The sequence below is a fragment of the Hyla sarda genome, chromosome 4, assembly GCF_029499605.1.
Source record: "Hyla sarda isolate aHylSar1 chromosome 4, aHylSar1.hap1, whole genome shotgun sequence".
NCBI classification, from domain to species: Eukaryota; Metazoa; Chordata; class Amphibia; order Anura; family Hylidae; genus Hyla; species Hyla sarda.
In genome coordinates, this window is record NC_079192.1 from 276,213,484 (window position 1) to 276,227,049 (window position 13,566).

The 13,566-nt window shown below is 42.0% G+C and overlaps 1 protein-coding gene across 3 annotated transcripts in view; it reads right to left on the bottom strand.

The window, feature by feature from the left end:
- The window catches only part of PLXNC1 (plexin C1), a 155,071-nt gene that overhangs the window by 59,704 nt on the left and 81,801 nt on the right, over positions 1 to 13,566 (bottom strand). For all 3 annotated transcript variants that reach the window (XR_008892709.1, XM_056574327.1, XM_056574326.1), the window contains exon 23: positions 11,774 to 11,877. Coding sequence is in view for 2 of the 3 variants with exons in the window: in XM_056574327.1 (XP_056430302.1) it covers positions 11,774 to 11,877 (104 nt within the window). In the remaining variant the exon portion in view is untranslated. The remainder of the gene's footprint in view (positions 1 to 11,773; positions 11,878 to 13,566) is intronic.

Genomic DNA, 13,566 nt, shown 5'->3' on the forward strand with positions numbered 1-13,566 from the left:
GTTGGATCATACAGAGCATAAAATGGCGGAGTTTGCATTGACTCATAACAATCTGATCGATGCCCATTATGACCTTGAAGGTGACTTCTTTGATCTTAAAGCAAAAGTCTCCGATCTCGAGGACTACTCAAGACGCAACAATATAAAATTCAGGGGCATTCCGGAGAATATAGCAGCTAAAGATTTATTCACCTATCTGGGAGAATTTATGGGCTCACTCCTTCCTGAGGTCTCCCCTAAAGACCTACTCTTGGACAGAGCGCACAAAGTACCCCGGCCAAAACACTTATCTGACGAAGTACCACACAACGTACTTGCAAGGGTACATTTTTTTCACATAAAAGAAGCTATAATGGTGAAATCCAGAGATCGCACGGTTATTCCAGAGCACTTTAATATGATATCCTTGTACACAGACTTGTCCACCGCCACATTACAACTCAGACGCCAATTGGGTCCTATCACTGCAGCGCTACGAAATAAGAAAGTGCTTTACAAGTGGGGATATCCGACACGTCTCATTATCCAACAGGATGATACCTCTTATGTTATCAGTTCTGTAGCTGAAGGCGCCAAAGTGCTCCGTTCCTGGGGCATAACAGTGGACATACCAGAATCCAGAGTGGCATCTCCACCTGCAAGAACTCATTTGGAATTGAGGGTGGCTGGAGGGCACAAAGGAAGCTACCGCTGAAAATCATTGGGACTCCAGTTCCAGTACTTCAACACTACCAGATCAGCTTGCAAGTGACACTTTTTCCCCTGAAGTGACACATTTTCCCACTTTTTACACTGAATGATGACAACAATCATCTTTTCCAGAACTTTTCGCTATGGTATTTATTTGGAGCCCTGTTTTTTCTTCTTTGTTTGTTTTCCCTCCTCCCCTTCCCCTTTTTTGTCTTTCAGACATCTGCAGTTCTCAAGAACATCCTACCTGCTGCTGAAATCATCTTCCGTCTATGTAATGTTTAATTGGTTGCCATATGTATGCTATCCTTGCTTTTACAATGGTACTTAAAGTATTATCTATAAATATCAATGGTCTCAATGCTCCACAAAAACGTTCATATATATGGTCTGAGGCCAAATTGGCCTCTTGTGATATATTGTGCGTGCAAGAAACAAATTTGCTGTCAACTGATGCATTTCGTGTTAAAAATGCTAATTTCCCTCATATATTTCATTCCCATTACACATCCAAGTCCTGTGGGGTATTTATAGCAATTAAAAGCACGGTTGCCTTTCAATTAATCAATACAGTTATTGACCCACAAGATCGCTATGTGCTTTTAACGTGTTTGCTTAACAATGTTAAATATACCATTATGTCTGTTTACACTCCTAATCGGCATCAGATCCGCTTTTTGAGGAAGGTCTTCAGAATTGTGAATAAACACCAGCAAGGTCACCTACTCTTAACCCCTTAAGGACCGGAGGTTTTTCCGTTTTTTGCATTTTCATTTTTTGCTCCTTGCCTTTAAAAAATCATAACTCTTTCAAATTTACACCTAAAAATCCATATGATGGCTTATTTTTTGCGCCACCAATTCTACTTTGTAATGACATCAGTCATTTTGCCCAAAAATCTATGGTGAAGCGGGAAAAAAAATCATTGTGCGACAAAATTGAAAAAAAAAAACGCTGTTTTGTAACTTTTGGGGGCTTCCGTTTCTACGTAGTACATTTTTTGGTAAAAATGACACCTGATATGTATTCTGTAGGTCCATACGATTAAAATTATACCCTACTTATATAGGTTTGATTTTGTCGGACTTCTGGAAAAAATCATAACTACATGCAGGAAAATTAATACGTTTAAAATTGTCATCTTCTGACCCCTATAACTTTTTTATTTTTCCGTGTATGGGGCGGTATGAGGGCTCATTTTTTGCGCCGTGATCTGAAGTTTTTAACGGTACCATTTTTGCATTGATAGGACTTATTGATCACTTTTTATTCATTTTTAAATGATATAAAAAGTGACCAAAAATGCACTATTTTGGACTTTGGAATTTTTTTGCGCGCACGCCATTGACCGAGCGGTTTAATTAATGATATATTTTTATAATTCGGACATTTCCGCACGCGGTGATACCACATATGTTTATTTTTATTTTTATTTACACTGTGTTTTTTTTTTTTATTGGAAAAGGGGGGTGATTCAAACTTTTAATAGGGGAGGAGTTAAATGATCTTTATTCACTTTTTTTTTTCACTTTTTTTTTGCAGTGTTATAGGTCCCATAGGGACCTATAACACTGCACACACTGATCTTCTATGTTGATCACTGGTTTCTCATAAGAAACCAGTGATCAACGATTCTGCCGCATGACTGCTCATGCCTGGATCTCAGGCACTGAGCAGTCATTCGGCGATCGGACAGCGAGGAGGCAGGAAGGGGCCCTCCCGCTGTCCTGTCAGCTGTTCGGGATGCCGCGATTAGCCGCGGCTATCCCGAACAGCCCGACTGAGCTAGTCGGGAACTTTCACTTTCACTTTTAGCCGCGCGGCTCAGCTCTGAGCGCGCGGCTAAAGGGTTAATAGCGCGTGGCGCCGCGATCGGCGCTGCGCGCTATTAGTGGCGGGTCCCGGCTTCACTATGACGCCGGGCCCGCCATGATATGACGCGGGGTTACTGTGTAACCCCGCGTTATATCAGAAGAACAGGACCAAGGACGTACCGGTACGTCCTTGGTCCTTAAGGGGTTAACAGGAGAATTTAAAGGGGTACTCCATCGCTAAAACATCTTATCCCCTATTCAAAGGATAGGGGATAAGATGCCTGATCGCAGGGGTCCCGCAGCACTCCGTTACCATGAGCCCCCGGATCATGTTCGCTCCGGGTCTGATGACTGCCGTTGACGGGGCCGGAGTATTGTGACATCACGCTCCGCCCCCTCAATGCAAGCCTATGGGAGGGGGTGTGACAGATCAAGCTACGAGACACATGTCAAAATATATATGAAAAAATGGCAGACGTACAGTCTGTGAGTCTTTGGATTACTAAGGACAAAGGAGGGATCGGCCTTCCTGATTGCGCAGATATTACAGAGCTACACTTATATCCCAACTAACTGCTTTTTGGAATACAAACTCACTTCCACTTTGGGCCCAACTAGAGATGCATATGTGCTCATCCATTGATGGCAAATCTTTACTATTCTTATTTCCATGGAAATTAGCTCCCCCTCCTGATATCTCTCCTTTCACACAAGCTGGTCTGAATTGTTGGTCGCCTCTACATGAGGCGACTGGCAAACTTCAATTGAAGTTCCCTTCTGGTTTTCCCTTACACCTTTTGATGAAAGCCATCCCGGAATTAGATTTTTCCACCTGGATAGCTAAAGGTCTGACTAAAATTACTCAACTATTCCATGACAATATCATATCTTTATTTGAACACTCATGCACCAATTATTCATTGCCAGCGTGTGATTTTTATAAATACCTACAGATAAGACATTATATCCAAACACACTCTAAAACATTATAACATTTATAACATTATTACTCAAAATCGCAAAGGCCTCCATCCAATATATAATCTCCTAGAATCCACAAACCCTCTTTCCTCTTATGCCCCTATTAAAGCATGGGAAAGATACCTCTCCTGTTCTATCTCTACCCATGACTGGCACAAAGCATTCGAATGGTCCCGTAAATCCCTACCTTGTGTTACTCAGCTAGAGGCAGCTATTAAAACCAGATTCAGATGGTATTTAACCCCCGATAGATTACAAACCATATACCCTGACACTCCTCCTTGTTGCTGGAGACAATGCGGTGAACGGGAAACAATCTCTCATATCTTGGGGTCCTACCCAATTCTGAGGTCATACTGGGGTAGCGTAGAAACTCTGTTGCAAGACATGTGTGGATGCCATATTAAACGAACTCCATCATTGGCTCTTCTGCTGATAGGAATAAGTGATATTCCCCACTCCCTCAGACCCATAACCTGTAAAATTCTGGTGTTGGCCAAATTAGTTATCACCAGACATTGGAAGTCAACAGTTCCTCCTAGTTCCACAGAGCTTATCGATCTGTTACAACAGTCCTTCCTTAGTGAACGGGCAGTGGCCTTTAACACAGACAGCAGCCAACGGATTTTGACTAATTGGCAACCATGGGCAAAATCCTTATCTGCTTTGTCAACTACTTAAGTTTGCAACTGTTTTTAGCAGATGTCCCTTTCCCTTCCCTGTATTCCCCCTATGTTATATTCTACAGTTTATTCTGAGTTTTTATGTGCACCCCCTATACCAGGGGTTCTCAACCAGTGGTACGCATACCCCTAGGGGTACGCCACAGGTTGTGGGGTGTACGTAATGCGCTGACCATTGCTCTTTGTAAAGTACTGCGGCCGCAGCTCCAGCCGCAGATACTTTACAGGAGCTGCGTGGTTGCCAGGCAGACGTGTGACGTCCCCTGATGTTGTGCGGAGGTGCTTCACAGCGCAGGAGGACGTCACCCCGCCAAACGGGACTCTGGGAACGGGGCTCTGGGAGTGCCGTATACCCGAACAGGCAGGGTAATGTTAAAAAAAAATAAAAAAAAAAAAAAAAAAGTGTATGGGAGGGAGGGATGTTATTGTATATCTATATATATGTTGTGCTGGCTATTTTTCTTTTTGCTTGTTTGTACAACTTAGGGGGAATGGCACCCTCTTTAGCTGTGCACCCCTCCCCCTTTTTCACAGGTGGTGTTTTATATTGTTAATGGATCCAGCATGTCACCCAGTCAGAGGCTATATGCCCAAGAGGTGAGTGGATATTAGTGTTAGGCTCAGAATTTGTGTTAGGGTCCCATCCTAAATGAGGCCACCTCCCTGTGGTGGATGGGGGACACGTTTTGATCAAAAAGTGCGCTAAGAGACAAAAAATTTTGACCAATGTGTGCTGCTGCAATCTTCTTTTTTTGTATACTCTTTATATATATATATATATCTATATCTATCTATATATATATATATATATATATATATATGCCCAGTGGGATCGGAGGGGGGGGGGGAGGGAAATAATGGCACAAGGGCATTAAGATGGAGGGGTAATAATGGCAATAATGGATCAGAGGGAGGGGGGAATAATGGCACAAGGGGATAAAGATGGAGGAGGGAATACTGGCACAGGGGATTAAGATGGAGGGGGGGGGGGTAATTATTACCCCCTCCATCTTAATCCCCCTGTGCCATAATTCCCCCTTCCCTCTGATACCCTTTTGCCGTTATCCCTACCCCCATCTTAATCCCCTTGTGCCATTATTCCCCCCTTCATTTTAATCCCCTTGTGCCATATCCCCCCATCTTAATCCCCTTGTGCCATTATTTTAATCCCCTTGTTCCATTATTCCCCCCTTAATTTTAATCACCTTGTGCCATTATTCCCCCCTTCATCTTTATCCCCTTGTGCCATTATTCCCCCCTCTCTATGATTATATTTTGCCATATTGGATAATAATGGCACAAGGGGATTAAAATGGAGGGAGGAATAATGGCACAAGGGGATCAGAGGGTTGGGGAATAATGGCACAAGGGGATTAAAATTAAGAGAGGAATAATGGCACAGGGGGATTAAGCATCACATTAGTATAAAGGTAAGCACACGCCATTATGAAAATAAGTAATTTTATTCCTTATTTTGTCCGCGGGAACCCCTTGCGCTTAAGTTCCTTGCAAATTTACGCACAAGGGGTACCCGCAGACATACTTTCACCCTTTGGGGGTACAGTCGCAAAAAAGGTTGGGAACCACTGACTTATACCACATATATGGGTTAAGACCCGGTTTCCTGTGAAGTTGGAGGCTTCTCAAGAATTGCATAATATAACCTACAGTATCATTTGGGATGCAAATCAGTTCTATCAAAGTAACTTATGGTGTGTACTGAAAGTTCTCACATTTATTTTTTCTCTTACAGGACATGAGACTTGTTGTGATTGTATTATTACTATTCTTGTTAACGGAAAATTTTCAATAAAAAATTTGAAACAAAAAGAGAGTCGGAAAGAGTGTCCGTCTGGCCAGAATGATGTACATTATGGAATAACATAGTAGACTATGCTATAACATCCAACAGTATTCTTTAAAAAGGATACCTACTAATCTGTGGGTGACTGGCATATTAAAAACCTCAAGAATAGCAGCTTTTCATGATGTATGTTTTAGAGTAGAGTCACATGCAGAGTATTTTGCTACGTATTTGCTGCTGCATATTTTCCTACCCATTGAAGTCAATGGGTTGCAAAATATGCAGGTAAATTTTGCTACACATTGACTTCAATGGGTAGGAAAATCTTCAGCAGCAAATAATGCAGCAAAATACAGCATGTGTGACTCTACCCTAGAACAGAAGCCATTATATCCTATGGTGCTGGATCCATTTAACAGATATGTAGGATACAGTTCACCATGTGTCTGTTAAATGGATATCATATTACACTATGGGTGATGGATGCCATTTTTAGGCATTTCAGGCATCTATATATATATATCATAAGCTTTTTCCAGCATATGCACTAAATGGAGGGAAATAAACACAATGTGAATCTGCCCTTAAAGGGAATGTGTCACCAGATTACATTTTTTTTATTAAAGGTTAAATACATGTGTTTATATGTTTTGAATATTTTTGGAAATCTTTAAAAAAAAATTCACTTGTCAGAAAATATGAAACATAATTATTAAAGTTTTTTTTTTTTAGATCCCACTGTTGACCAGTAGAGGGAGCTAAAATGAGAATTGGCTGCTACAAATTTGACCCACCCCTCTCCCTGCTGGTGACCTCACAACTCCCTTCCTCTTGTGTCTGTGCAAGAGGAGGGGGAGAAATTCCACTGTGCCGCACCATCTTGTTGGTGACTTAACAGTGGTAAAGTACAGCTGCTACAGATTAATGGCATAATTATATATATATATATATATATATATATACATATATATATATATATATATATATAAAGAATCTGCTGCAGATTTTTCAGGTAAAAAAATCTGCAGCATATTACAATAACAGTGGATGACATTTTAACAGATCTATTCCATGGTTCACAGTGTAGTGTAAACATCTCCCCCTATAGTCAGTCTGCAGTGACCCAGTAAGGGACAGACAGAGTCAGTGACGCACGCATGCTCAGTACAGAGACACATGCAGACTCTGTACTAAGCATACGTCTATACATGACTGTCCTGAGACACACACAAGCATGTTCAGTACAGACAGGTACACATGTAGGCTCAGTACAGTCAGGGACAGACTCTCAGTACAAGTACACTCAGTAAGAGACACATGCATACTCAGTACAGTCAGGTACACATGTATGCTCAGTAAAGAGACACATGCATATGCACGCTCAATACACTCAAATACAAATGTACACTCAGTACGGAGACACATGCACGCTCTGAACAGTCAGGTATACATGTACACTTAGTAAAAAGATAATAGTACATGCATGCTCAGTAGAGACACATGCACACTCAATACAGTCAGGTACACACATGCTAATTACAGAGACACACACTTGCTTAGTACAGTCAGGTACACCCGTATGCTCAGTATAGAGACACATACACATGCATGCATAGTACAATCAGGTATACAAAGAGAGATGAATCCAGCTCGGTGCAGATGAAATGATTTTAATCCATAGGACAAGGAGGATACAAGTAACGCGTTTCAAGCGCCTGAGCGGGGTGAGCTGGTCTTTACTTCACTCGCACTACAATCAGTTATATACGTATGCTCAGTACAGAGATATGCACACACAGTACAATTAACTATTTATGTCCACTCAGTACAGTCAGGTACACATGTACGCTCATACAGAGACACATGCACACTCAGTTCAGTCAGGTACACATGTACACTCATACAGAGACACATGCACACTCAGTATACATGTGTAACTGACAGTATTAAAGGAAAACTGTAAGATTTCTCCCCCCGCACTAACCAGCGATCAGTTTGATCAGTTTGATTACTGATCAGTTTGATGCTTACCATGCCCGGATCCGCCGCGCTGTTCGGCCCTAATCTTCTATTTTCGGGATATGCTAATGAGGTGCTAACTGGCACTGGCTGGGCTAACTGGCATTCTGACGTCAGTGCCGCCTGCCGCAGCACCACCCAGCTCATCAATATTCCTTCCCTCCGCCTCTCCCTCTTCTCTCCGCTCTGTAATGAAGAGAGTAGGGAGGAATATTGATGAGCAGCGTGGCGCTGCGGCAGGCGGCACTGACGTCAAAGTGCCAGTTAGCCCTGCTGGTGCCAGTAGTTTTTTTTTATTAAACTTCCACACCCCTGAGGAGGATTTAGGGGTGCAGGGGACAGATGGGTCTGTAAGGGATATATTTAGGGGGCACAGTATCTGGCAGTGTTATAATGATTATTGTCTTCTTATGGAGGATGAGGATCTGTGGACAAAGTGACTAACCTATGATGTGCTTGTGTCAGACTCTGCAGAGAAGATGCAGCTGGAAGAAGCCATGGCGTTTAGACCAGATAAAGAAGGAAAGAAAAGAAAAGACAACAGTGAAGACTTCACTCAGGTCACTGATATCATTGTATAGTCTGTCTGACTGTCCCATCAGCTGGAGTCTATTGTAAGTTCTGCAGGGATGATGGTTGATAATGTACTCCAACCTGTGGCTCTGCAGCTATTACAAAACTACAACTCCCATCATGCCTAGGGCTCTCCAGCATAGTCCAAAATTGAGAGGTCAGGCAGGCACACTGGATTGGCACAATCCTTTGTAGTGGACACTTATGTTTTAAGGGTCTTTTGTATGGTACAACTATGTACTGAGCACACAGTCTATGTACTACTATACTATGTCATGGCACACAGTGTGCGGCACTAGTATACCCTAGTGGCACAGTGTGTGACATTATTATATCCTGGCAGCACAGTGTGTGATATTATTATATTCATAATAGGTGGAGGTCGGCACTTCCCTAGCATGGTGGTACACGTGGATGGATTAGGCCCAGAACATAGTAGAGAAGTAATCTCAGCACTCACCATATGTGCAATGCTATGCAATAAACTTCATTGAATATATGGTAAGTGCTGGAATTACTTCTCTACTATTATTGTATCCATGCAGCACAGTGTGGGGCACTGTTAAATCCTGGTGGCATATAGAGTATGTAGCATTTTATAATTGCCCCCCCCCAACCCCTTCTTTTGTGCTAGTAAAAAGACAAGAAGCGTTCCATGCGCCGATTCAAGTCCTTGTGGAGTTTGGAGGTTTTTGCTACATTTGCTACACCGTTGCGGTGGTGGAACTGGCTGCATTGTGGAATACCTTTTGTTCCTCATCCATTCTGTGCCGATTCAAGTCCTTGTGGAGTTTGGAGGTTTTTGCTTCTTTTGTGCTAGGGATGTTAGGGACCCACTACGTACAGGTGGCTGTGACGCGGCTAGCGGGCTTGTTCTTCATGATCATCAAGTACACTAACAACCCATTAGTCTAATACATTTTGCTGAGGATCACTGTGCATTTTGTAGATGTGCGACCATTTCTGATTTTTTTCTCTATTTGAATTCACACACACATTATATATATATAATCCAAATTCCTTTTTTATTTTGTGTGTAGGGGTGAGATATGAGGAGGGATTTGGGTGGAATGGGGGCGTGGCCAGGGTGGAGTCTTGCAGGGGGCCCTGAGTGTTGTCAGTCTGCCCCTTGGTACATGCATATGCATGCTCAATATAGTAAGGTACACATGTATGCTCAGTAGAGACATGCATTCTCTGTACAGTCAGTGAGACACATGCACACTCAGCACAGTCAGGTACACTCAGTGTGGTCAGTACAGTAAAAGAACACACACACACTCAGTACAGTCTGGTACCGAGGTACGCTTAGTACAGAAACAAATGCATATGCACGCTCAATATAGTGAGGTGACTGGAGAATAACACATTATATAACATCAGAATCGCTAGTGCAGTTTTAGCGGTGACTGGAGGATAAGACTTCATGTAAAAGCAGAATAGTAAGTGCAGCTTTGGAAGTGACTAGAGGGTAAGACATTGGATAACAGCAGACTAGTGAGTGCAGCTTTGAAGGTGACTGGAGGATAACATGTTATATAACAGGAGAATAGTGAGTGCAGCTGTGAAAGTGACTGGAGGATAAGAGGCTAGGAAACAGCAGAATAGTAAGTGCAGCTTTGTAAGTGACTAAAGCATAAGATGTTATATTACAGCAGAATAATGAGTGCGGTTCTGGAGGTGACTGGAGGATAAGATGTAATGTAACGGTAAAATAGTGACTACAGCTCTGGGGAAAGTGGGGACAGCACCTGAATAGTGAACAGGGAACAGGGGGTGAAAGAGATGGGACAGAGGTGAGACTATGTTCACACTATGGAATTTCTGTGCGCAATTCCATTTGATATCAATAGGATTCTGCTGCACCGTGCACATGGCGGAATTTCCACTGTAGTAGTTTCTGCTGTGGAAATCCTGATTACAGGCTATGCAGAAAGAATAGACATGTCTATTCTTTCTGCGGACCCTGCACGGAAATGCACATTTCAAAGCGATCCTAGCACCGGCATGTTCTGGTGTGCAAGTGAATGTCTGCATGGAAATTTTCCATCTGGACATTCTCCTGTGTGAACATACCCTAAATGTTCCGACATACATTCATTCCAGAGCATGAATGACAGTCAGACCCATTATGACTCATGGACCTTTCACACACGGCTTACCCTGGCTCCTGAAGGGGACATGATATGCTTAGTACTGAAACGTTTATAATAATTAAGGAACCTGGTAAAGCTGTGTTTTACAGTTATGCCCTGTAATGAAAACAGAGCTTGACTATCTCACACAGCTTTCCCAATCTCCTAAATGGCATGTGATCTGCTTAGTACTGACACATTTCTGGCCATTCAGGGAAAGCTGTGTGTGACAGTCAGGCTTTGTTATCATTTCAGGCCATGAGTCATTATAGGGTCTGACTGCCACACATAGCTTTCCTTAATGGCCAGAAATGTTTCAGCACAAAGCAGATCAAGAGCCTTGGAAAGCTGTGTGTGACAATCAGTGAGGAGGTCTACACATGAGGAAGTCGGGGCTGTGCAGGGAGCTGAGGTCAGGACTGACAGGCAGGTCACAGAGGCCAGCGGATGGAAGAACGGAAGGGACTGCAGCTCTAAACTTTGTATAAACCTTCTCTTCTGTCCCATGTCTGCAGAGTGAGCTAAGAGGAGACCAGGGGAGGACTGTGTAATGTGTGTGACTGTGGTCCCCCATCCACCTCTCTGATGCTCTCTGCTCCATTGATAGGTCACTGCTCCTCAGGGACTTCAAGAAAATGGCTCTGGCTCCCCCTATCATTTCACCTAGCCTGTACTTTGCACATGTGCAGTAAGCAGTCCATGCTTTTCTATGAGACACTCTGGGTCTTAACTTTCTTATGCCCTGTGCCTGCCATAAAGCACCTGTGTAGGTGTCGTAAAGTGGCACACCACAAAGAGGCTACAATATGGCAGCCCCGAGTACACACTTTGTTAATAAATAAGATTAAAACTACATTGTCCTAAAACTAAATACATACATGAAATGCTTTATCTTGATAGAACACGTTTATTTAAAAAAATGGTTACACATTCCCTTTAAGCTGATTTTATATTATTTTTCACAATAAACAAAATGTTGGTACAATCTCAGTTATATTTTTTCTTTCCTTCCATGTTACCATTGTCTTGCCTTTATTAAAGTTATTTAGAAATTAATCTTCCATATAAGCATACCTGATAATGTTTTATGGTGTTCAACTTTCTGATATTATATTCTGTCATCACATTAGAGGAATCTACGTCGTAGAGTTCCTTAAAAGTCTGACCATGGTGAAGCTCTGTTAATAAAGAGGAAACAAAATAAAAATACAAAAGTGAATATTGGAACCACATTTGTACCCTTATCTGTAGAAAAAAAAAGTTGTCAGCAGAAAATGCAGACTAACCAAAGCAAACTATTATCTGGGTCACTTTTCAGTGAAGCTATAACAGTTGGGAAGAAGTTGTGTAAAAGCAACTGTTCTCCCCTGTATTGTTCAGTTCAGATGACTTTATTCTTCAACATCTATGCCTAGGGTTGACACAGCACTTAATACTGAACTCACCCAAAAGTTTTATAATCCTTAACCACAGCCAGCTGAATGTCATTAGTCATTATTTATTAGGTTTTTCATAGAAACAAAGAACACAGGAAAGCCAAACATGACAAATTAAACATCAAAGTCAGCAAGCACATAATAGCCATTATAGAAAAAAGCCAGAATAGGCAAAAACATTTTAAGAAAGGTATACAAATCCCTGTCTGGCAAAAATAGTGTAGCTAGAACTTTAAATCCATGAGTACATCAGGTGGAAGCCTCATCATAAGACAGTAGGCAATGAGAAACTTCAAAGTACAGGGGGGGGGGGGGGGGGGGAATCTCATGAATGCGTGCAACAACATCGTCTTCCGAAGGTCTGTTTCCAGTATTTGGCTATGAGGTTTATAAATGCACTAAATACACATTTGATTATACATAGTAGATTGCTGACTGGACCATTCACGGCGTTCTGAGTAATTTGCTCGAGACTAGAAGTTCTGGAAAAAAAGGGCTTACTTTCTGTTAAAAGCAACACCAACCATTTTGCCTAACCTTTTTAAGGGGACTCTATAATCTGTATTTCCTGTTAAGAGTGGCAGCTGCCATTGGATAGCTGTTAGGGTATAAAGACAAACTGTACCTTTCCTGGAGCTGATGGTGGTGGCCAAATTGCTTTAAATTTCTCAGCCAACTGTCAAGGAGGCGGAGCTGAGCTGCTGAAGTGCCACAGCCTCTCAATTCCTCTTCACTTGACCACACCCCCAGCCGCTCCCTGAGTGATATCCAGGGCTCTTTACATCAAATAAGGAGGGTCTGGAAGGGGAGAGCGAGTGAGGAAGTGTGCTAGGCTATGGCCCTTCAGTAGCTAAGCCCTGCCTCCTTAACACTTGAAAAATAAAAAGATGACTTTATAGTAAAAATTAAGTTAAGTATAAATTTGGCAACTACCATCATCTCCAGAAAAAGGTATATTTTGCTTTTATAACCTACGGCTAGGTTCACCGTAAAGAATCTCTGGCTGGGAAAATCAGTTGGCCCTAGGATGGTGCGGACATTACCGATGGAACTGAAATGGAGTGTGGACTGTGTAGCTGAATCCTATTGACAGTCATATGATTCTGCAGCATTAGAATTACTAAATGTAATTTCCAACCTGAATTACACTTGGAAATTCCAAATGAGAACCCAGCCTTACAACTATCCAATGGCATATGAAACTCCTAGCAGCAATTACACCTGACAGATACCTCTAAGCCAAGTACTTTTATGTATTAAAAATGTTAGAATTGTATAAAAGAGGAAGTCATAATTACCCTGCACATACTAAACTCTTCATATAAAGGGAGAAACAAATACAGTGTTTAAAAAAAACAAATGTACTTAAAAGGTAACTCTCATTAAAAAATGTTTTTGCTATTGCACTCCTTATGGTAAATAAAAAATATT